We start from the raw sequence: 26558 nt of genomic DNA on the forward strand, positions 1-26558 counted from the left end.
ACATGGGGGTACAAGTATCTTTTTCAATCAGTGTTTTTGTGTCTTTTGGGTAGATACCTAGGAGTGGGATTGCTGGGTCATAGGGAAGCTCCATGTTTACATATGCTAAACTTTTAAATATAGACAGTGTTATTAAATTCATAGTTTTTTTGGTCATCATGCATTTAGGTTGGGAGGTGGTGGTTGTAAAATTTGTTTGCAGCTCATGTGAAACCACTGATTATGGAATGGTGTTTTGCCACGTGTAGTAATAAAATTGATGATTATGGTGATCTCTGCAGATGTCCAGAGATTTGTTATGGAGCCTACTCTGCTCACAGTAGGGAGAGAAATGAAGACATTTTGACTGCATCTGGCAGCTGCATCTGCCATTGACTGCACCAGTTACACTAGACTGGCCAACCCCATCTACACCCCCAGTTGCTGAAAGGACAGAGCTGCTGAAGGCAGCAACAGCTACCTCCACCAAAGACACCTTTTCTTGCTGTCCTTCAGTTCAAACAGAATACTTGGAGAAGTAAGATACAGAGATGGATAACAAATAGGCCTCACCTCACATGCACCTCAGCCTCCACCCCTGGCACTTCTTCATAATTAATGGTAATTGGCCTCATAATTCTTAAGCATGTGCAGGCGTCACTATTAACTAATCGGAGTTAGCACAGCAGTTGAAGCTAGTTTGCCACTCCTAATCCAGAGAGTCTGTTGAGAATATAGATGACAACCAATCATACCGAGTCTGCCTTAGCTAAGAATGAGCAGGGTAATGACAAAACACAATATTCTGCTGAGAAGGATGCATGACAGTCTCCTGACAATGGATACATAGTTTTTACCTCAGGAGATTTTAAAAAATGGAATATAACCCTCCTGAAGGCAGGGACCTGATTTTAGTGCTTTCTCTATGGCATTTTAAGTTTATAAACTCTTTTAGGGATCTTATTTTTGATTGAAATTACCAAAGCTTCACTTTGGAAATTTATTACTACATTTCATTACTTCACCCTTTGGCTAATTGATTCTCTGGATATTATTGCACATTCTATGCACATATGAAGCTACATCTTGCTGGATGTTACATGACTCCTATTTTGAAGAGGTACATCTAAATGAATTGCAAGTTATTGTAGGAATCCCTATTATTATTTCCTGGTTTTTGGAAGCCCCTGAAAAGTTAACCAAATTAATTTAAAACCTAGGAATCTTGAATAAAGTGTTCCATACATAGCTAGCAGTAAATTAAATTTTCAAAAGTTTTCTAGAAATTGAAACTTTAATTCTGTGCAGATCAATCTCTGACAATTCTGTTAATTTAACAAACTTATAGATTACTCAAACAAAAGTCTCAAGATAGATTTTCCTTTATAATTTTTAATGTTGCCTGTGTCATTTTCTGTTTACAAAAGTAAATTAAACTTTTAAATAGAACACCTTGAGGATGCTGAAATAATATAATTCCACAATTAATAAACTTAGGGCTACAAGCTGTCTTTATTGGTATGTGAAAAATTTAATAGGCAATTTTAAAAATAAAGTACTTTTTTCAAATTTTGAAATTTCATTTTTTTCTTAACTGACTTCTGGATGAAAAGGCAATTTAAAAACCTTCGCTAAGGCAATTAACAGAAACATCAGTTGTTAAAACAATATATGAAGAAAATCCATAATTATATGCCACTCTCTTGGTAAGTAAGGTCAATCCAAAACAATGAATTATTATTACTGATTTTTACTATTTCTTGCTAGACTGGAATACACAAGAATTCTTTTGGGGGTGTAACTACATATTCCATTGTTAGAGTGAACAACATGATTTGAGATGTATATACATTGTGAAATATTTACACAATCTGTAACTTCACATAGTTACACTTTTTCATGTTTGTGAGTGAAAAAGCTTAAGAACTATTTTCAGCAAATTTCAAGTATTTTCAGGATGATGTTCCTCCTATGGCCAGTGCTGTGCATTAGGACCTCACTGCCTTCTCATCTTCTAAATGAAAGTTTGTGCACTATGTCCACCATTTCTCTGTTTCCCTGTCCCACAACAGCAGTCACCCCCATTTGACTTTAATGTTTAGGTTCCCCATAGAAGTGGTACCATAGCATATTATTTCTCTGTGCTATTTGTCATTGTATCTGCCTCATGTTTTTCCTTACCATTATTCTGTTGCTGTTTTACAGCCTTTGTTGTTTTTTTCAATTTCATCAGCATTGCCAGAACTGTTGGCCTGAACTCTCCTCCTGTCAGACACTGCTGAGTCAGGCTCCTTGTGGGTTTTTTCCCTCTGGCATTTGTGATGTGTTCTTTATCTTTATTTTTAATTTTGTGTGTGTGTGTATTTTAATAGGGATGGATTTTCAGACTCTTGTTTTTGCACTTTGCAATATAGTTTGAAATCGGGAAGTGTGATGCCTGCAGCTTGTTCCTTTTGTCAGTTTAGCTTTGGGATTTTTTTGTGGTTCATACACATTTTAGGATTCATTTTTATACTTCTGTGAAACTGCAGTATGAATTTTCATTGCACTGGCTCTGTAGATTTCTTTGAGTAATACGGACAATTAAAATGTTACCGTGTACATAAATGGATTAAACTCTCCACATCGGTGTTATGTAAAGAAAGTAGACACTGATGTGATATATTTTCTCATACTACCATCCCTCTGCCCAGCTTATTTATCCTCTTGCTGAAACATCTACTTAGTCATCAGGGACCACTCCATGGGCATTTGTTTTAATAATACCACAAGCGCAACAGCAAGCGAGGTATGAATATTGAAGAAAAAAGATTGACTTTCAACTGACAGGAAAAAGCACGTCTGAACCTTTGGAGTGAAAAGCTGCAACTTCTTTGCCCTGATGTCTGCTTTGTGTCATGTAAGATCGTCTATCAGACTTGGTCATGAGATGTGTGGGTTTACAGTGTTCTCATTTCTGTCTTTGCTAACCAGTGATTTTTTGGTATTATTTAGTCCTATATCTGGTGAATATTAAGCTCTGTGTCAGCTACTGAAAAGAAGGTCCTAAACATAATCACTGTCTTTAAGGATATCATTCTGTAAAAAATAGGCATAAAGTGAACTGAAATGAAGTGCATATGCTTTCTGCACTTTGTGATCACAGAGCAGTATCACCCCCTCCCTCGAGGAGTCTGTCCTTGCATTTCTAACATCCTAGTAGTTTTAGCACTTTGAAAATGTTTGTGTTGTGGTTCACAATGCATACTTATTTTATAAGCTAGGTGCAATAACTGCTTAGCTAATTCATGGAAAGACATTATTTCACCATCATATTATTCCAAACAACAGCTTAATGAAGTACTTTGTCAAGACTAAGTAGCAACAATGTTTTCGAAGGTTGGTAGGTGCAGCATGCTGAACTTTGTATTGTGGACGGGTGAAATTTTTAAGGGTAGTCCTTCCTTTAAAAAGGTATGGTCTTCTTGGAGAAAAATGCTGATTTCACTTTTTAAATTTAATCTATTTGTATATATTTTTATTGAAAAAACATTGCATTACAATACTATGTAATTTTCAGGTGTACCTCTTAGAAAATAAACATCTGTAATACACTGTTATTAAGTTCACCTCTGTAGATCAGTAGAGCAGCAATGCATAAATGATTTATTTATTTATGCATACAAGAACTAGGGTCCAGACCAAAGGTGTAGGGTAGGGGAGATTGAAAGCATTTACCGAAGACAGAGTTGGGAGCAGAACAGGCAGAGAGATGAATATACACTGCTGAGAGGAGCAGCAGGCGGGTCAGGAAAGGTCTGCCACGCCATGTAGGTCATCTCCCTGGCCGGGGATTGAACTTGTGCTGCAGTGGCTTCGGAGAGCTTCATAATGTGGTGCTTTAACCTGTTGCACCACCACGGAGAGCCCTAGCTGTTATATTTTTAATGTGCCTTTGCATTTAATCTTTAAAATAACCTTGTAGGGGCCCTCCCTGGTGGCATAGTGGGTTAAATCACAACACTGGGAAGCTAAAGTCACTTCAGCATGAGTTCGATCCTCATCCTGGGAGGTGACCAAATGGTGTGGCAGAACCTCTCCTGACCCACCTGCTGATCCCCTCAGCAGTGGACTTCATCCATCTGCCTGTTCTGCTCCCCACTCTGTCTCTGGTGAATCCTCTCACGGCCCCTGCACCTCTGGCCTGTACCCAGTTCTGTATGCACAAATAAATCTTTTAAAAAAGAAATAACCTTGTAGGGTAAGTTATTGCAAACACTTGTGGTGACAGTAACTTTGTTGCCCCTTTGTGGCAGACACAGCAGTCATATTGTAGGTTTGCAAGGCAAGACTCTGTTCCTTGAGCAGAAGTTCTCATGTTGTTTATTGAAAGCATACAGGTTAGTAAAAACAGATCATGCACCAGTGGTGTGAGGAATAAGGTCTGTGGGGGGAAGGTGGACAAAATTTTACAAGAAACAGAGACGGGGATATTGTGATACTATATCAAGAGACATTTGCTCCAGCAAAGTATATGATGTTGTTATAGGCAGAGTTACCCAGAGACCACCATGGAAATAGTCACATCATCAGGTCAGCAGCAGCCTAGGCATCACAGGGCCTACCTTGTGACACAGGCTATTCTCTGTCAGCAGGCAGGGGTGCTCTGCTGTGATTTGCAGGTAGCAAACAAGTTGTAGTTGCCCATGAGCGCTCAATTCATAGGTAAGAAAATTTAGTGAATTTGTACAATTACATTCTAATGGATGATGGAGAGAGCATTTGAAGTCACCTGGCTTTAACTTACAGCACCTGTGGGCAAGACATAGTAAGAGCTAAGGAGTTCATGTGAAAATTAAGAGGCAAGGCCCCAAGTATCCTGTTTGGGTACCAAAAAGTATTTCAGCATCTGGTGTGCAGAGCAGTGGCTTCTGAGTGGATTAAGACCAAATGCTGAGTGAGGAGCAGAAAACTTTAACAATCTAAGTGGAGAAAAGCCCAAGAGTTAGCCCAACAGTTGTTCAAGATTTTGTGAGGAGGTAAGGTAGGAGACCTGAGAAGGCGAAGACAGCTCCCAACTTAACTGTGAATTCCCATGTGAAAGCTGAGGCCCTTCCCTGCTGGCTTTAATGACACACAGTTTTCCTGTACCTAAATTGAAATGTGAAAAATAAGGTGTAGGGAATTTTATTTGCATTTTGCACAGATTATAGTCACATGTTTAGGTTGTTACAAGGCTATCTTATTTTATTTTCAAGTTTTATATTTTAGAATCTTACTTTTTACATTGAGTGTTGATGACATTGTAGAGTAAATGGATTGATCAGGCCTTTTGTATCACTGACCTCTGCTGCACTCACTTGCAACCTTGGTCATGTTAATGCAGAAGATGCTTGGGAGTGTGGGCTCGAGTCACGCAGGTGTCCTGGTTGTGGCCACTGGGAGCCTGGGTGCGCACATGTGGAGTTGTGCACACCTGAGCACCTGAGCTTAGAGACCAGGGATAAAAAGGCAGCGTCACCCGGGGGGCAGGGAATCAAGTTGCCGTCTCCCCGCTGGTTGGTTTTCCCTGCGTACTGTTAAAACCTGTGAAGACTGAAGGCTCTAAAATTCTCTTGTAAACCATTAGAATCGACGGTGAACCTGCCCGGCCTTGCCCAACAGACATGTTCTACATCTGTGCATATCAAGACTTAGGTGTGGCTAGTGGGTAGCATGTTGGACAGAACAGGAAGCTGGATTATTTTTTAAAATTTCTAAAGTAATATATATATGTAAACATATTAAAAATGTACAGAAATTTAAAAAATAGTAAAAGTAACTTCCTCTGCCTTCATTCACTGACGTCCCTTTCTCCAGTGATAACCACCATGGAAACATTGTATTCGTTCAGAAAAAGAAAACTAGGGCTATCACAGTTTCACATGTATATCCTTTTATAAGTTACAAAAGTGATTATACTAGATCTTCTATTTTGTATCTTTTTTATTTAAAAATCTGTATTGGAGATCTTGACACAACACATTTAGTTATAGCTCTGTGTTTTAAATGTTGCCATGCATTCTTTGTTTGCAAATGGAATTTATCAGTTCCTTATTCTAGGTTTTTATATTTTCATTTATTTTTTTATTTTTTGCTATTAAAACAGGTCATTATTTTGTATGTGTGTAGGGATGATTCCTAGCAATGCAATTGCTGGATCAAAGGCAGAGAACACAGCTTCGTAAAGAGGGTCCTGACGGCTCTCTGTTACAAGTCCTATTTCTCTTTTTTCCCTTAATTTTACTTATTTTATGCATACAGAACTGAGGTACAGGCCAGAGGTCAGCGGCGGTGAGCATATACACTAGAGAGAGTGGGGAGCAGAACAGGAAATACACTGCTGAGGGGAGCAGTGGGCAGATCAGGAGAGGTCTGCCGCGCCATGTGGATCACCTCCGGGGCCAGGGACCAAACTCACACTGAAGCAGCTGTAACTAGCTTGCAGTGCTGTGTCCTAACCCGTTGAGCCATTGGGGAGGACCACAATTCCTATTTCTAAGCAAGGAGGGAATACAGAATCTGGGGCTAGTGTAGGAAATAAACAATTAAAAAATGGAAGAAAAGGGAACCAGAGATAAAATAAAGGCAAAGAAACTCTGGCTGTGAGACAAGAATGATAAATATTTGTATCAGTAGTCTTAAAGGTGACCTTTAAGTTTAATCAGTATAGTTCCTCCCAGGAGTATTTATGCAGAAAGTTTTAAATGTCAATTTATAACAATAAAAGTTTAGATTTTTAGAGGCACTTTAGAGTTTATATTTTAGGCTGTTTATAAAGATTATAAATATATTGCATATTTGTCACATGTAGTTTGGAAATGTAATAAAGTAGAATACGGAAAATGCATTTCACCCACTCAGCTAATATTTTAATTTGCTATTTATGTTTATGAATTAAATTTTGCATGTTGAAACCATGTTTATATCCAGGTTTTCCTTTGCTTAGCATTTTGATATTGTTTTATTTTCTTTCATTATTCTTTGCCTGTTTTCTTTCTTTTATAAATAATATAACAGTTTATTTTTACATCATTTTGTGCATTTTCCCATTTCAGTTGCAATCCCCTTGGATTTCTCATAACCACATCACCTGTGTGCCATCACCATAGTCCAGTGCACTTCCCTTCCCCCACCGTTTTTGATCCTGTTCCCCGCTCCACCCCCATAAAATGTCTCTGGAATATAGCTATTCATCATTATCATTATTTTTTTGCCTGGTCTGTTATACTCCTGTTATGAGTGAAATTATCTGGTATTTTTCCTTTTTTTTCTGGCTTATTTCACTAAGCATGATCTTTTCCAGCTCCATCCATGTTGCTGCAAAAGGCATATGTTTATCTTTTTTGGTTGCTGAGTAATATTCCATTGTGTATGTGTACCACATCTTTTTAATCCAGTCATCCACTCTTGGGCATTTGGGCTGCTTCCATGTCTTTCTGACTGTAAATAAAGCAACAATAAACATGGGGGTGCAGGTATCTTTTTGAACCAGTGTTTTTGTGTCTTTTTGGTAGATACCTAGGAGTGGGATTGCTGGGTCATATGGAAGCTCCATGTTTAGCCTGCTTTCTTTCTCTTTAGGTAACAGAAATCTAACATTGTTTTGGAATGAATTTGGGAACCAAGATAGCAGGGATGTGGACAAATCCTTAGATCCTCTTCAGTGTCGAAGACGACAAGCCGTGGCCATCCCGCTTATCATTCAGTGTGGTGAGTGCACACATTTTGTGGTTTCTTAAACAGGCGAGTCACTGTGTCACAAAATAGGGCAGAAGGAAAGTAAAGGTAGTGGGTAGCACATGATTCTTGCTTTCAAAGAGGTATGATCTCGAAGAAGGGTTAACATGAAAATAATTGTACATATGGTACAATAGGTGAAATAGGATCTTTGAACATTAACAGAAAAGGGAGGAGGAGGAAGCTGAGACAAAATTTCAAGACAGACGCAGCTTTGCCATGATCTTGAAAATAGAATTTTGACCGGTAACATATAGTGAGTGGGAAATGTATATTAATTTCATTTGTGTACTTCAGCTAAAAAATTTGCAGTAGACTAATAGAAGCCACTATTTTTCTATTTTTAAAACATACCACTGTGTTTAATATAAAGATATTTAGTAATTGACTACCAAATGAATGAAGAATAAACAATAAAAGATAAAAATAATAGATTGGGTAAACATGTTAGCATCTGGAATGCTAGGATAAGGCATTTTTATTTTAATATGCAATGTGGAGGCATTTAAAGGTCTGTTAATAGGAAAATAATCATCTTTGAAGCACTGAGCACTTATTATGTCTCAGATACATCTTCTAGCCACTGTACAAAGAATTGGACAATCTAATATGTGCAGGGAAGCCACTGTCCAGTAGATGAGTCAAATAAGCAAATAAAAGTACCCAATACTATGTCAAATGCTATAGTTACTTATTTATTCACCTCTCCAACCTTGAAACTGAGATTCCCCAAAGAAGGACCTAACTGGCAGCTGTAACTTGCTGCAGTAAGGTTGCTTTGGTAGGATAGTCATGGGTGATTTGGAGGAGGTTTAGAACAAAGGGAGGATTTCTAAGGAGACACTTGTAAAATCTAGGATCCAGGCGAGAAATTACAAATGTCTAAAGAAATGCACAGTAGGGAGATTCAAGAGTAACGTTTATGATAGATGTTACAAGATATAATTGAGGAGATTAATGACCTACGGGGTGTTAATGATAATGGCTAAGCATTACTAGTACATGTTTTTGATGTATACCAGGTACTGACAGAATCCGATCTCTATTACCTGACAGTTATGTGAAATAATTTGAAACGATCAAATTATTTAACTTCTCTAAGCCTCAGTGACCATTATTTATAAAATGAAGTTAGTATATGTAGCCACATTATACAAGTTTTGTATGAATTAACACATTGTTTGTATGAATTAACACATGTAAAGTTTACTAAGTGTATTAGTCAGTATTTTTCAGAAAAAGAAAGAACCTGTAGGATAGGACAGATGTATAGTAATATAAATTGATATATATTTATTATATGTATAGATATATGTAACGTATGTTACATGTATTATAAGAAACTGACTCATGATTATGGAAGCCCCAACATCTGCAGTCAATCAGTTGGAGACCCAGGAGAACCAGTGATTGGTTCTATTTTGAGTCCAAACATCTGAGAATACCGAATGATGTAGTTCTAGGCAGGCAACCTAGCAAGAGTCGATGTCTCAGTTCATGTCTGAGTACAGGAAAAGAAGGACATTAGTCAGAAGATGTTTCTTCTTGCTCACAAGAGGGTTTGGCATTTTTTTTCCTATTCAGATGCTTAGATGATCGGATGAGGCCCTTCCACATTAGTGAGTGCAATCTGGTTACTCAGACTACTAACTCAGATGTTGTCATTTGATTTTTTCCTATTAGGGAAAAAAAAGTCATTTGAAGTGTATTTATTTCCTGTTGGAAGTCTTCATGTGGTGTAAGGAGAGATGGAGTGAGATCTCTTCAGATTCTTTTGACTGAAAGTAGCAGAAACCAACTAAGAAGAATTTAATGATAATTTTAAGTTTATTAATTTATAATTAATTACATCGAACCTATACTTAATAATAATGATGATAATAATAATAATAATTTATAGGTGGTCCCTGGTATTCATAGAATCCTAGATTATGAATCCTAGAATCCACCATCAAATACAATGATATATGATCAGGACTTATTTGTCTTTTGAACAAAATATACCATCTGCTTTTGCTTTGTGCAACTTGACATCTCACCATGACGGATTCACTTCTAATTGTGGTGTTTGTCATGTGCAATTTTGTTTTGATATCAGATCTTTGCCTGAAATGGAGAGTCTTGCCTTCCACTACTAATTACTCAGGAAAGGAATTTCTTGACATCTGGATTTGTGCTAACAACCCTAACCTCTTGGAAAACAGGTAGTTTTTAAGAGTTTTCTGAAAATCTTTACTCAGTTTTAATTCCTAACATACATAGGAATAAAACTAGGAAATATCAGGTATGTGTAGCCCTCAGTTGTATCTTTTCTAACTCGTTGTAGCCCTTTTCACCTGTGGAAATTATTTTATTAGTGTAGTTTTCCAACAAGATAAAGGAGTTGTGGATGTAACTGCCTGCAAACATTGGGGTGTGCAGCTCAGCACTGCCACTGGCAGAACACCATGGTCCAGTGTGAAGTTCTGTCCTCCAGTTCACGCTCACACAACATACGACCTTACCATCCAGAGGCTGTCTCCTGGGCCATTAAGCTGTGAGAGCATGCACTTTTTCAGTTTAAGTCATATACTGATTTCATTGCTTTGTGCTCCTTTTTAAAAATCTATCTATATTACTTGCTTGCCTCCTCCCCCACCTCTTATCACCATCGCCCCCACAGTCCTCCCTCCTGTTCCCATTCTGTCCACCTCCCCTGTAGGATCTCTCTGGTTTAAAGAGTAAAAGAGGAAAAAGACAGATTAAATATTGGTGCATGTCAATGCTATTACAAGCCCCTTCAGACTTATAGTCATGCCCAGGGACCCGGGGGAGTTACCACTCCCCTTTAACAGTCAAGCATTGTTTCTCTGTGGAGTTTGTTCTAAGTTCTTTGACCTGGATATGCAGATCAATATTGCTAATATCCAGTTTAGGGTAATAACTGTTGCTTGGTTATTTTTATCCATTTACCAAATAATAAAAATAATGATGATGATAATGATGATGATGGAACAAATATTTTCAAAGAAGAAAATATTCAAGAACTGCTATTCTCTTCTACCTGGACTCCCCAGATTAATCATATCTATAGACTAAAGGAAATACCAGAAAAGATAAGGGCTCCAAGATTTCAAATATCAAAATCTCCCTTTCTCAGTTTGCAGCAAATGTGTTTTCTTTTTCAAAATAAAATTTTGAAAAAAGATATAAATAGATATAAATAGATACAGAGATATAAATAGATATAAATAGATACAGAGCTGTCCTGATCGAACTAGAGACTGAACCTTGGGTCCAAAGTTATCCTCTTCTCATTTCTGTTTCCTATTTACTGATTACAAATGCTGATCTATTCTCAGTTATTCATTTCAGAAAAATGGGATTTCAGGCCCCCTAGGGGCTAAGCAGCATGTTCTTGTGGCCAAGGTTCCGTGGACTCCGGACCTGATATCAGCCCTCACTTGGAACTTAAGTATCTCCCACATTAGAAGAAAGTGTTAGCTGAGTTTCAGTGTTTAACAATATTGTTCACTTTGAGCTGAGAATCTTTCCTGCATCAAAGATTTGTGTTTAAGGTTCAAACTCTGGGGTGTGTCTGCTGGGGTTTGGCCCCTAGCTCCATTTGCTGTGAAACCTTGAATGGAGTTTAGTAATAGTACCTTGATCTTTCCTTGGGTGCAGCTGAGCCCCTGCTAAATTCTGGTCAGGGGGGGCTCTGATACTAACCATAAATATTTTGTCCCCTCTCCCACAAGTCTAACTAATCTGACCTGTGATTTCTTTTTTTTTTTTTCCTAAAGATTTATTTATTTATGCCTGTAGAACTGGGGTGCAGGCCAGAGGTGCAGGGGGTGGTAAGAAGATTTACCAGAGACAGATCGGGAGCGGAATAGGCAGAGTGACAAAGTTACACTGTGGGTGTGACAAGAGAGGTCTGCTGCACCATGTGGGTCACCTCCCTGGCAGGGATTGGAGATAGAAGTTGTGCTGAAGCGACTGCGGCTAGTTTCATAGTACTGGGCTTTACCTTGTTGCACCACCAGGAAGGGGCCCTGACCTGTGATTTCTTATATCAGTCTTCAGTGCTGTCATACCCACAGAACTGGAGACCCGTCCTTACAGTTTTCCTTATCTCTGGTTTGCCATTACCTTCGAATTGACACACTTACCCTCTTCTCCTTGAAAAGTGGTTATGCCATTACAGAGCCTTGTAAAATTAGTTTCAAAGCTGCACTAATTCTGTCTGCTTAAACCTTGAAAAGAATGCCACTTTTGACAACAGGCAGGATAAATTTAACCATGTTGACAGAAAACTGATTGACCTTAAAATCCAAAAACCAAAAGTGTTCTTATATTTATACTTAAGTCCTTAATTCTTTAAATACACTGACATGATATTGACCATCAGTATTTTATTTCTATTTAAATGATTATCAGCCCCCCCCCCCAAGCTAAAAGTGGAGGCAAGAGATTAGGGGAGATAGAAAGAAAAAAGCTTAGCTCAGTTTCAATAATTTAATAATATAAAACTTGGTGATCACCAGGGAAATCATTTGGGAGCGGGCACTTCCTTAATGGAACTCAGTACCAGAAATGATGATTCCCAGGGGGTGATATGCATTTAATGGCTTTGCTTAGACTTCTGACACATTATAATGGAATGGGTCTGAGAAACTTATAAAATAACAGTTGCTGGACATGCACCTTATACATACGTGCTATTGATTTGGGATAGAATCATGTTAAAATTGTTCATTGAAGTGATGAGACATGGAGTACAGTTCTTAGGCAACAGAGTAAGGAGGTCAGAAGTGGTCTTGTCTATATTTACAGGAAATATACTTACTGTCAGCTATTAATCACCTTTTGTGGAATGCCAGTGAACAGCATTTGAATGAACAATGTCTGTGTCATCAGAACTTGGGCAGGAAAGAAAATAATAGTTCTCCCTTACATGGAAATTACATATGCTAACTCATTCCATCTTTCAGTAACCCTGTGAGCTTTCTCCATTTTTGCAAAGAGAACAGGCAGGGATAAGAGAGTTGTCCTTGATTTGTCCAGGATTCTTCCCTAAAGGTGACACTTGAAGCCAAGCCTTTTGATGCAAAAGCTGGCCTCTTTTCGCCTTACCACCTTTGTGCTATGAAATTATCCATTTACATTTAGGAAACTCAATTTCAGCTAAATACTTTATGGTGGCAAAATAAATGATTTTACAAATGGTCATATTCAGGGTTGGTGACCCAGTCAGGGTAGAATGGAGCCATTCTTTCTCAAACCATGACAGCTTCCTTTTGTTTTTCACTTTAAGCACAGAGGCTGGCTAGCCAGTTTTATCACAGTATCCAAGAAATAGGTATCAGTAAGCCTCCATTATATTGCCACTATGCATCAATCTACACTGAAATGCGGATCATCAGAAGGATAAAAATGATGCCTATAATTTGACTGAAACAACGAAGTCTGACTTTTGCAAAAGATGTTAAAAAAGTACTGGGAGTTTTATTGCATATTAAAATTTAATTTGTTTATGACAATAAAGAGAATGAAGACAATGGGATGGATTGCATTTTAATAAAATCTTCAGACTCTCATTTTTGATTAAACACTTACTGCTGCCTCAAGGTTCTCCTCTCAAATAGTTTCCATCCCATGGCCACCTTCAAATGAATACTTGGGCAGCTGTATCCAGGAGATGTTCCCTCTTTTGTTTATCTACCACCTTAAAACACACACACACACACACACACACACATACCAGATGTGGGTGGAATTAAGTGTTTTTGCACAGTAGTACTTGAAAATGATTGTAGTTTCTTACTCTTGTCTGTTGGTAGGGAGCAAGAGAAATACATGCTTTAGTCCTGAAAGCAGAAATAAGGAGTGTATCTGTTTCTTTTTTCCTGTATTGCATCAGGTGGGAGAAAGCCTTCTATTCTCAACCTCCTCCTAGACAGCACAGTTTCTACAAACTGTCCCGTTCATCTCTTTTGGTATCTATCAATAATAGAAAAAACCTTGTGAAAAGTAGACTGTAGGAAATGACCTCTACATGTGCTCTCCTGTCACACATCCTGGCACGCTGAATCAAAATCATGCCCAGCCTGAGTTGAGTTTGTATCCCTGCTGAGTCTCCTATACCAAGGAGAACAACAAAATAGCTCAGTTATTCACCAATTTGGTTAACTTAACTCAGAACATAGCTTTGAAACCAAAGTAGGAGAAAAAGACCTTAAGCCTTCCAAGTCTAATGTCACAAAAGTCTCTAGTATTTCTTGTTATTCTAAGGAAGAAGCTTCCTTCCACATCCTGTTTTTGGTCACTGGCACACAATTATTAATTGTAGTAACAATGCATTCTTCACCTGGTGGTGACTAGAAATGGCACATAAGTAGAACTGGAAGCAAAGTGAACATCCCAAGGCTCACTAACCCCTGAGGCTGACATACATCACATCCCAGTTGTCACTGGTCAGTCATCAAATCAGGTAGCTGTGTGCTTTAGAAGCAGAATTATTTGCTGTATTTTACAGAGACATATGGAATTTTATCCCAAATATTTTAAGAAATAAATGTTTAGCAGTAATGACATTAGTTCTATGACCTAATTTTTTTTTTCCCAAGGACCTCATTTCATGATGATGCAGGATAAATGAAGCAGTGAGATACTTGAATGTTTTTCCACTTTGCTAAAGTATGGTATCCTTCACATTTTTCATTACATGCTTTTCGATGCAAATTGGAGATTTAAGTTACCGAGATTCATCAATACATTGATCTTCATTTGTATTTGAATTTTAGAGATAAGACATCGAAAGTAATACCTAGGAGAAGTAAATCTTCTTCAGAGGGTAAATAGTTTCCTGCTTCCTCCTGACATTATCTTTTTTATGTTTACTGTGAAGTTGTCATCACACAGAACGTTTACCTTCCATCCCACTGGGCACCATGAGCACAGTGTCACCATCAAAAAATGAGAAGGAGAAGCAGCTTCAAGATTCAGTCCAAAGGTACCACGATCGACTGGCAGAGCAGCAGCCACAGGTGAGCGGTTAATAATTCTTTCCAGATTCTACCTGACTCTTGAGCTATTGATTTCATGTGTGCAGATGAACTAAGTGGCTTACTCAAAGAAAATTCATTGCCTCTTTTTACATCCTTTGTGTCACTCCCTTTTAATTTTGTATCCAAGGACTGTCCTAGAGGTGAGCAAAAGTGTTTCAGAGGTCGAGGAAGGGAAGAGAGCACTTTAAAATATACCTTGGGGGCCCTCCCTGGTGCCACAGTGGGTTAAAGCACAGCACTAAGAAGCTTAAGCCACTTCCTCATGAGTTCGATCCCTGCCTGCCCTGGAGGAGATCCACATGGCGAGGCAGACTTCTCCTGACCCGCCCACCACTCCCCTCAGCGTTGTACTTCGTCGATCTGCCTGTTCTGCTCCCCACTCTGTCTCTGGTGAATCCTCTCACCCACCACACCTCTGGCCTGTTCTGTAAGCATAAATAAACAATTCTTTAAAAAATAATAAAATATAAAAAAAAATAATTCTTTAAGCAAAATATACCATCCATACTGGCCATCCTCAGCTCATTTTTGCAGCAGTGCATTGTGAGGAATGGGGAATTTATTTCCCTTTTGTGGGTGCACTTAAAGTCTCATAGATCAGTCAGATATCAAAGGTGCATTTTCTTTAATTGTATTTTTTTTTATTCTGGTAACAGTGGTATATAACAGTATACTTAAAAAAATGTATTTATGCATACAGAGCTGGGGTGCAGGCCAGAGGCACAGGGTCAGTGAGAGGATTCATTAGAGACAGAGTGGGGAGCAGAACAGGCTGACTGACAAAGTACACTGCTAAGGGGAGCAGCGGGCGGGTCAGGAGAGTCACGCTGTGTGGATCACCTCCGGGGTAGGGATCGAACTTGTGCTGAAGTGGCTTTTGCTTCTTAGTGCTGTGCTTTAACCTGCTGTGCCACTGGGGAGGGCCCAACAGTATACTTCTTAGGGGTCTAGGTCCATACCTCTTCAGATATGTATTATCATGAGAGTGATTTTTTGAGATAAAGAGCTAGGTTTAAAAAAAAAAGTCGGCATATTAATACAAAAATACAAAATCATTTTTTAAAAAAATATTTATGTATACAGAACTGGGGTACAGGCCAGAGGTGCAGGGAGGTGAGAGGATTCACCAGAGACAGAGTGGGGAGCAGAACAGGCAGACAGAACAGGTATACTGATGAAGCACACTGCTGAGGGGAGTAGCGGGCGGGTCAGGAGAGGTCTGGCACGCCATGTGGGTCACCTCTGGGGCGGGGATCGAACTCGTGTGGAAGTGGCTTTAGCTTAGTGCTGTGCTTTAACCCACTGCACCACCAGGAGGGTCCCAAAGTCATATCTGTTAAGAAAAAATTTATTTTTTTGTATATACTTTGCATTATTCTTCATTTTGTACACTTTTTCCATCTCAGTTGTAACCCTCATTAAGAAAATGTAATAGATAAAAACATCAGTAAATGTAGATAACCTAATTTCAAGTGAAAGGAAAAGTGGCATGCAGGAATATTGTTTTAATCTCTTAACTAAAAGTAATGAGACCTCTTTATGGCTTAACACCCCAAATTCATTTTTCAATTGCATCACCTGTCAGCTTCCTCAAACAGAACTTGAGGAAGTTGGCAGCAGATGTCCAAAAGTGTTGGCGCTTCTCTGGATGTCAGGGAAAAATGCCCACTCAGACGGAGAGTCCCAAACCGAGAGGCCCCTAGACTTAACACCTACCATCATGTGCATTCCTGGGCTCTTAAAAGACACTTTTTTTTTAACCACCATTTCCCCTTCTTACCTCTCCACCCTTGATCAGAGACTGTCATGCAAGTAAGCTGTTATCTGGGGTCACATCCCCCACCTTTTAGCCTTGGAAGAACTATTCCCCATACACCAAAACAGCTTAACTTCCTACAGAGCTTTAGAGTCTCTGGCCATAGGTTTGATAGAGGTTACAGATGGGTGTCACCAACTGTTATTTTAATAACCAGTTAAAGGCAATGATGGAGTGTTGCAGTGTTGAATGTGTTCATTTGTTTGGCGTAGCACTCGCTGTCACTTTTGAAGGCATTCCGCGCAGTGTGGAGTGAGCTTATCTATGTTGTAGTCTCACTTCTTTATTTCCCATAAGGTCTTAGTTGACCACTGTGTAGTAATAGTGCCAGTCACACAGTCTTCGTGATCTTTGTTTGTTTAGGATTGGGTCTCTTACTCATCACCGAGGTAACAGTTTTAATAGTGACCGGTAAAAGGTTTTAATGATAATCTGACACTGAGGAATGGATTTGTGCCATCATTTCTGCTTTTTCTTTCTTTGTTGATAGTGATTTTTTTCATAAAAAGTTGTGCCATATTTAGAGATGCTGTCTGTTTCAAATAGTAAAAAGTTCAGCGGTCTGTAAGCAGTGACCTACTTTCATCATTTCAAAAGTCCTAAGCATCTTCAACAACTCCCTGCCTACTTTGTGAATGAAAATAATCTCAGAATCTTTTATTTTTTACTTTAAACTCAATATTTCATTTATTTATTTTAATTATTTTTCTGATCCTTGAGCAGTGAATATCTTTCCGTTTCTTTGTGTCTTTTTCTATTTCTTTTAACTATGTTTTTCAGTTTTCTTTGTGTGTGCCTTTCATCTCCTTTGAACATTATGCTCATGTATTTAGTTTTTTGGGGGGTACAATTGTAAATGGAATGCTTTTCTCAATTTCTTTCTCTTCATACTGAGTGTTTACATATAGGAAGGCTACTGATTTTTGTGCATTGGTTCTGTAACCTGCTACTTTACAAAACTGGTTAATTGTTTTGTTTTTCTGTGCATAATCCTAGTATCTTTAATATGTTTCCAGCATTCATTGGTAGTCAGGGAAAGCTTTAATTTGGGTTCACCCTCCCACTAGCAACCAGTTAATTTTGAGATGTTTGTTCACTGTCCACTGAACCTCCCATACCAGTGCCCTTTGGTGAGAAAGTGTAACCCTAAAGTTATACAGGCAAGTAAAGGACCAACACATTTAATAAGGTTAAAGAAATAAAAAAATTTGGAGGTAGTCAATGAAGCCTTAATTGCCCTTGGGTCCATTTTGTGCTGGACACTGTGAACAATATAGTATAACTATTAAGACCAGAATGTAAACTGTTTAAGTGCAGGGATAGTGATTGTGTTGTCTACTGTGAATCGATGTTACTTAAAATTATGCCTGGAATGTAATAGGTATTCAACAGACAGTTGTTGAATAGAGCTATAATCTAGTCCCACAGAAAATATGCAGCCCTTTGTGGATCAAGTCTAACCACCACTGTAAAGCAATGCTAGTTCAGTGTTTGATCATAACTGAAACTACAATAGATGTGTGTAACAAGGAAATACTGAAGGCAGCTTCAGTGAAAACATGTTTTTATTGGAAACAGCATATACTTTGTATCCTGAAGTTTATTTAGGATAAATTGAGGAAAGGGCAACCATTCCAGGTGAGAACATTAGAAATAAAAACTTGGAGATGAGCAGAGTTCTTCCTTCATGGAGTCATTCTTTTAAATTACATGCTAAACTTAGGAGTTTAAAAAAGGAACTCAGCATTTGTGTGACAGTCTTTAAGAACTGTGCAACTCAGTGTAAAATATGGTAATCATTGAATAGAAAACCCCCTGAATGGTGATCTCAGTTTCCCTTTCACAGGACCAACCTAGCAAATTATTCAAGAACTATTTTGATGTTAGTTGCCTGGTTCCAGAAACAAGACTTAGAACCGTCTCATTTCAGTGTGAATTTACTGTCTTACTGAATACCTTTTAGAAAGGACTGTTATGTATGTCACAGTCAAGGGTAGGGAAATCAGAACAGAGCAGAACTTTGGTGCCACTCAGATTCAGTCCAGACATGTTTCATGTGGAGGCTAGACACCACCAGGAAATCGTGAGGTGACCAGTGTGAGTCACCATTCTTGAAATATTAGGAAAGGACCAGTACACAGCAGGTGGCTACAGTTTGCCTGCCTTCCTTCTCTTTACCAGCCTAGCCTCCCATGCCCAATGCCAGTTTATCCATTGGCTAGACCTACCTAGAAAGCAAATACAAAAGTGACTGCACAACTCATTTCTTATTTTCTTGAATTTTAGCTTCAAGGACAGGAGGCATCCTGATCTGGAAAAGGAAGAGTTGGCTAGGTATACCAAAGACCTTTCTGCATCTTGATTCTGTGGTCCTAAGTTTTGTATCATTGACAACCAGGAATGATAGATTAATGGTAGAAAGAGTAACATTATTGTACTATAAGAGTATCTATCAATGATCAGCAGCTCTGATCTCTTCTGCCTTCTTTAATAAATTAATTTTTATATCTATTTTACTTCATTGTTCATTTTTAAACAATGTTTATCCCCCCCCCCCATAGAACGTCCTCCTCCAATTCACCCCTGCACCATCACCACAGTCTCCTGTGTTCCTCCCTCTCTCCTCTCTCCTGCTCCCCTGCAGGATGTCTCTGGTTTATAATTGTCTGTTTTTGTTGCGTTTTGTATTGTTACTATTCCCCCCTCCCCAAGTCTCATTTGGTTACCCTATAGTCCTCCTAGAAGTGAAACCATCTGATATTTTTCTTTTTCCTTTTACTTATTTCCCTGAGCATGGTTCTTTCTAGCTCTATCCATGTCACTGCAAATAGCATTTGTTTACACACCCTACAGTTGTTGAAGTGATATAACTTTCAGGAGCAGTACCCACAGAATGCCCTAGTTTGAGGATATATACAGTGTAGCATTTGGTATTAAAAAAAAAAGTATCCCAATATTAGAGCTTGTCCTCTAGAAAAATGAAGCTCAATCCAAAACTATCATTCCACAGATGGTGTTTTATTTAATCCCTGCAACATTCCAGCTGTTACACCAATTTAACAAGAGGGAAGCGAAGTTCAAAGAAGTTCAATAACTTGTTCAAGTCATACTCTTTTAAGTGGTAAAGTTAGAATTTGTTTTCTTTTTGCCTAACTCCTGCATGGATCTGCTCACAGTCTCTTTGGTGAAATACAGAAAAAAAAGGACAAGAGACTAGTTACAATGGCAGCAAATGCATATTACAAACCACATATAAGAGACATACTTTAAGTTCAGTAAACCAAATAGGAAAACTCCAATTCATTTTGTGAGAGGTAAGCTGTGTCCACTAGCCAGACCCTCTTTGTGAATCGAGTTTCTGAAACTACCAATCTACTCATTCTCCTTTCTAAATAGATGAATGAGTAATCTATTTCAAATACCAACCTTTGAGTTCATTCCTTGCAGTTTTCAAGTAACAAGTGCCACCTACTGGCCAAATGGTGAAGCATTGTTATTTTATTGACTCGATTGCGCAACTGCTTAGTGGCATATTATCTGGATAGTCGGTGCTCCATTTTTCAGTAAGTCCAGGCAGTCATTTTAAAGCCATAAAGAGTAGTTATAAAATAAATCCTTGTGCTTTTGAGGGCTTTCTTCAAACTTTCCTTTCTCAGTTTTAATTCACATATTTAATTCTCTTTCACATATTTAATTCTCTTCTACCTGTTGTTGGTTGACAACTGTGTCATTACCATGCACACAGGTGCCTAGCTGTAGGTCCATTTCACTCAGGGTTTTTTAGTGTCCCTGAAATCTACTTAATGCCCTCAATCATTAAAGACTGATCATAAAACTTGATTCCCTGAATTAAGAATTCTTTCAATTTTCCTATTTATATGTAAATAATGTAATTGGGTGGTGTGTTTTTATACTCAGTTAGTGCACTTTGTGCTGTATTGCTTATGTATCTTCTAGATCTTTCTGGGTTAATCTATTGTGATTAATCCCGATTGCTTATAGCCAGACTCTAATCTGACACTAGTGCCTCCCTGGTCTTAAGTTTTCTCCCCTCTGCATGATTCTCCTACTGAGCTGCTTCCGAGATCTCTACGCATGTTATCATGCAGCACCGAGTGCCTTTTTTTCTAGCAAATTTGTCTGGCTTGGCCTCTGCCCCTTCTTTAGATCCAGAGCTAATGCCATTACTGTATGAAATCTCTGGTTTTCATACTTTAACAGCATCTTCTTGGAGCAAGACAGAACTCGATGATATCACTTATATGTCTAGTACAGAGGAACAAAACCTTTGGCAGGTCAGATAAAGCCAAACCAATAACCCTAAAAATCTGACTGTAAATCTGAGGCTACCAGTGCTGGGATGGGGGTGGAGGGGGGAGGACAAATAGAGGAAGGAGCCCAGTGTTTGGGGGAGGGGCACTAGGGTTGTTTAGGTCATGGGTGTGGTTTCAGAATAACACCTGGAAGGAGAGATCCTATTCTAAATCTCAACATTGTAAACCAATTAATTGCAACTCAATTAAAATTTTTTTCTATCCAGCTCCTTTGTCTTTGATGTGTGTCTATCTTAGAGCCTGTTTGCTTTCTACCTGGTACTGTAGTTACGTATGTATATGATCTGACTCCTGTCTTAAACTTTAAACTTTTTGAAGGAAGGAACTACATATTTTTTAAAGATTTATTTATTTATGCATACAGAACTGGGGTTCAGGCCAGAGGTGCAGGGGCGGTGAGAGGATTCACCAGAGACAGAGTGGGGAGCAGAACAGGCCAACTGATGAAGTACACAGCTGAGGGGAGCAGCAGGCGGGTCAGGAGAGGTTTACTGTGCCATATGGATCACCTCTGGGGTGGGGAATGAACTCATGTGGAAGTGGCGTTAGCTTTTTACTGCTGTGCTTTAATCTGCTACACCACCTGGGAGGGCCCAGAACTATATTTTTTATTCATCTTTGCATTCCCAACAACAGCTGGACTTTGATGTAATAGGTGTTTACCAAACTGTGAATGAAAGATTGAAGGTTGAAGATTGAATAATTTGATTTATGGCAAATTCCTCACAAATAGATAGAAAAATAAATGTTTTCCTTTGGATTGAATTGGTTGACTCTACATAGGTTAGACTTAACACCATCTGCCTACATTATTGGAGACCAAATGTTCTTACACTTGGTCAAAATAAAGTGTTGTATTAGGATAGAAATTCAGAGATGTATTTGGATTTCATTTGTCATGTCAGCTGTCTTTTCATCCAATGAATAACCTTTATAAAATTTCATCCCTGTTGAAAAGAAACTCCAGCAATAGCATTCTGTTCTTTTGCAGAGCTCATGTGGACACACACAAAAATGAAATAGTATAATCTGACAATTCCCACATTGGTTGTTTTAGCAGTAAATGTAGAGCAGAGAGGACTGGCTAAACTTTTAGCTGTGTTTTCAAATTGAAATGGCTTGGCTGAGTACAACTTTGCAATGAAGAATGTGAATGCATTTTTCCATTTAGAATTCAATCTTTTTAATGTGTCATTATTGTGTAGGATGCTGAGAATTCAAATCTGTGTAACTGCAGAGACAGATGCCTTAGAAAAATATACTTATTCATCAGGAGTACTTTTCAGCCTCCTTACATAAACTGCCATGATTGAGGATTTATGACACCTAAAGACCCTTGTTTAACAAGAGACTATTATCCTCACTGTAGTTGAAATATTTTACTTTATTACTCTTGCTACAAAGATCTCATTTCTCTATGGTGATGCATGACTGTTTCAAAAGGGATTAATGCATAATGTATTTACACTGGTGGGACCCGTGTTCACAGCATTGCAAATGAGACGTTAAACAAATTGCTTGTGATAGAGTAGTTTAGAAGTTCCTAGAAGGCAGGTGTCACATGTTTTTTCTCCCATGCCCAGACCAGGCTCAGTGTTAGGCTTGGTGGATAGCTACCAGAAGCTGTTCAAATGGCTTATCTAAATTATCTTCCTTCTCAGTTGTTTGTGAGAAACTGATCTCACCTACATGACTGAAGGGATGTCTTTGTTTACTTAAGAAGTCAGAGAGTGCCAGCAGGTAGAAGGACATCAGATCAGCCACAGGACCCAATGTGGAGTAGGGAGCCCAGGCGAGGACCTGCTCTTGTTTCATGAGACCTATTCTGCCCTGAACTTGGGAGTGAGGAATAGCATCCATTGTTGTCTGCTCCTGAGTTTCACAGAAATGACCAAGCACCGCTGCTGTAGGCCTCTAGGAATGTGAGTCCAGAGGGAGCCCACCCTTCCTCTGAGAATGAGGAAAGGAATTTTGACACTTGCTGCCAGAGCAGCCACAGCCACCCCTCCTATTTACCTATTCATGTCTGCAGAGGTGGAAAGAAAAGAAGAGGTAACAGCTGGGTTACCTGAATGATGTTTACTGACTTGGTTTTTGATGCTAATATACCTGTATTAACTTAGCTTTACAAAAATTCATAAAGCCCGTGACCTATATGTTCAGTCTGTTTTCTGTTAGCGTGCATGCTAATCAAAGACAACCAGAGGCTGCCAAATACGTGGATGCACCTCAGGGCCTGTTTCCTGCTATTCAGAGAAAGGGACAGATTATTTGACTTTCTCCCAAAGCAGACTGCCCAGACGGCCACTCCAAGGAAGCCTGTGTCTCTGAGTGTGGGTCTTCCTAAGGCCTCTCTGAACTTGAATCTTGTTTGTCATCTTGTTAGAACCATCTCCCATCTTCTTCAGGATCCACCTTTACATATTGAATTCAGTGTAAGGATTTGTATTTCATCAGTGTTCTGACTTTGAATGCAAATCCCCCATCCTGTGCTTGAGTTCACCTTTCTAAACCTTTGTTTCCTGAGTATGTCATTGGTCTGAACCTAGTCTTTTCCTCTGTCCAAACTCCAAAACACTCAACAAGAATGCCAGCTTACCCTTATTTGAGTTCTGATTTCCACCTTGTGCTTCCTTTCCCTCCCGGCTCCCTCAGTGAGTCTGGCCTGCCCAGGTCAGCTAGTAAAAGGTTCTAACTGGGATCACTAGTTATATTCCTGATATTTGAAGAAAACTAAATATTATTTAAGAAGCTACTCAACCAGGGAAGATCTAGTTTTGGGGGAGTAAAAGTACATAGCCAAATTACATAAAAAGGCTTATGTAATTTGAGGGACCCCTTATGAAAAGAAAATACAAAGTGATGAAGTGGGTTCAGGACTATAAAAGAGGGAGTGTATACTGTGTCTTTTGATTGGCATAATCTTGGCATAAAAGATAATTCTTTTTTTTTTTAAAAGATTTATTTATTTGTGCATACAGAACTGGGGTACAGGCCAGAGGCTCAGGGGCGGCGAGAGGCTTCACCAGAGACAGAGTGGGGAGCAGAACAGGCAGATCGACGAAGTACACTGCCGAGGGGAGCAGCGGGCGGGTCAGGAGAGGTCTGCCACGCCATGTGGTCATCTCCGGGACAGGCGGGAATCGAACTCATGCGGAAGCGGCTTTTAGATTCTCAGTGCCGTGCTTTAACCCGCTGCGCCACCAGAGAGGGCCCGATAATTCTTTTTTTTGCATTTCTAATTCTCCTTTCCAATTTCTTCCCCCAAGACTCCTTAATTATGTTTATTGTGGTGAGTGAATGTAATTGTCCCGAGTGGTTATCCTAGCTGCATACTTAAGGATGAGGGACTGTGAACATAAGGGTTAAATGTGAGTGTAGCCCTTAGAGTGTGTTGCTGTTAGACATGCTTTCAGTGTATTCGCTCATTCAGTCCTCATAACATTTGCCAAAGAACTAATTTGCCAAAGGTAGGGTTATAAAGTTGCGATGCTATGGTTTTAATGAAATGGTCAGACTCTAGTCTCTCACTCTGTTCCTGAGCTGTCTTGCCTCTCTGCTAAGGTCAAGAAACAAGGTAGGAATAGGGCCAGATCTGAAATACAATTGCTTCTTAATGCTATGGATTACTCTGGTACCCTGCATTCAGTTCAGACTGATAGCTATTCGGTGCAGAAGAAATTAATGGCTAATCAGTTTTCTCTGAGGAGCTCTGTCTGTCTTGAGCAGACTTCGAGGGTGGCATGATCTCTCTGGAAAGATGCACAGGAGGAGTGTTAGGGGCCTTTTAAAAAAGGCTGAGAGGGCAGGAGGAGGCCAGCACTGGTGTGATGGTGGATTCCAGGCTTCTGTTCTTACTCTGTTGTTAATAAGCAGCACACCTAGAGCACTTGATTCTAGTGTCTGTGACCCGCCCCCAACCTCAATAAACAGAGCATACAACTTGATATTTGCCAGATCCACTTGAATTTTAGAAGTTAGAAGTATTAGTTGTCCATCTTCATTTGCATGCTGTTAAGTTTTAAATATTTATATTTATTAATTTTATTCTGAATGTTAACATGAGGTTTTGGAGAAGAACAAATTATTATTTAATTATAGCAAGTAATCATGCTGAGTCCCTTTTTCCCTAATTTGTACCCCTTGAGCAATGGGTGAGATGAGGTTGACTGGCTGTTGTTACATGTGCCAGAGTTTGTACTGCCAGCAAAAGAAGTCAAGAAAAGAATGAATCCAGACACTTACATAGGAGAGATACACATTCTCCCTAAATCTTAGCACCAGCATCTTCTCTACCCAAATCCACGTACAAATACACTTTCATACACTTCTTTGCTCTTTGAGAAGGACCCTCAGTCATTCTTTGGAGCATAAATAAATCTCACCAAGAGAGAGATAAGATTAGCTTCTTCAGCTTTCAGCCAAAACAGGGTCTCTTTGGTTCCAGATTTCATTCCTTCCTTAAAGTATAAATATAGCCCTGCGGGAAAAAGACATCTCTGAAGTAACTCCAAATAATCTCTCACTAATGATTAGTCATAAAGTAAATTCTATCCATTCTAGTCAAGATCCCAATTTTTACTAAAATTTGATCAGAAAGCTCCAATAGCATGGAAACATAAAAATATTTTCTCTACAGTCTCACAAAGCACTGAATCAGAATTAGAAGGGCTGTGAGTTTGTGAACATTGTCCCATTCTGGTGAGAAGCTCACATTTGTAGACATGCAGGCTGCCGAGACCTACAGCCATAAGAATCTCTGGCCTGCAGCCTTGGGACCTGCATTTCTCCCCAGTTCCCCAAGTGACTCTTACCCACCACAGACATGCTCTCCTTTATTTCTGATAAAGCGTCTTTCACCTTTTCTGCTGCAATAGATATTTTATCTTATGCAGGTTTTGCTGATTCAGTCTGCAGTTTTCAGGACCTTCCAAACATGTAAAGAAATGTTGCAGTCTTGCCCAGAGAGTACATAACTACATAACTCATATAAAAATAAATACTGATATTGCAAGCTTCCTAGGGTTCCAGTAATTCTATAAAATCTGAAAAGGTAATGATAAAAAATATGCACTTTAAAATTACAAACCAACTTTAAAGCAGTGCTGACATTTTCTTCCTTTAGTAGAAATGTATCTATTTATAAAAAATACCTGCCTTAGTAAAGAAAACTTTTGTAAACACTAGAACATCTTTTATTAAGTAATCTCTTCACTAGTACACTTAAAAATCTACTAATGTATTTTGGTTCACTAATTGCCTGTATCTCCCTGTATCTACAGAATATGCTTCAATAGGTAAAGTTGAGATAGTTCTACTTTTTGTCTTAATGCTTTAGAAAATTATATGAAATTGCCAAACTCTTTTCCAAAAGAGTGGTACCATTTTTCATTTCTACAAGCAAAAAACAAAAATCATTTCCCATTTTTATCAGCATCTGTTATTGTCAGTATTCCAGATTTTGACCATTGTAATATATGTAGAGTGTTATCTTACTGTTTTATTTACATTTCCCTGGTGGTATATGATATGACTTTATGAGCTTATATGCCACCTGTATATCTTCTTTGGTGAGGTGTCTATTAAGACCTTTTTTTAAATCGGATTGTTTGTTTTTTCTTA

At 38.8% G+C, this 26558-nt stretch overlaps 1 protein-coding gene across 1 annotated transcript in view; it reads left to right on the forward strand.

Annotated features, from left to right (window-relative positions):
- The window catches only part of MORC1 (MORC family CW-type zinc finger 1), a 193226-nt gene that overhangs the window by 109671 nt on the left and 56997 nt on the right, over positions 1-26558 (forward strand). The window contains exons 18-20 of the mRNA XM_004675468.1: positions 7582-7710; positions 9836-9941; positions 14627-14765. Coding sequence (XP_004675525.1) covers positions 7582-7710; positions 9836-9941; positions 14627-14765 — 374 coding nt within the window. The remainder of the gene's footprint in view (positions 1-7581; positions 7711-9835; positions 9942-14626; positions 14766-26558) is intronic.

Source organism: Condylura cristata, unplaced genomic scaffold (assembly GCF_000260355.1).
Source record: "Condylura cristata isolate star-nosed mole 26May11 unplaced genomic scaffold, ConCri1.0 scaffold00003, whole genome shotgun sequence".
Classification (NCBI taxonomy): domain Eukaryota; kingdom Metazoa; phylum Chordata; class Mammalia; order Eulipotyphla; family Talpidae; genus Condylura; species Condylura cristata.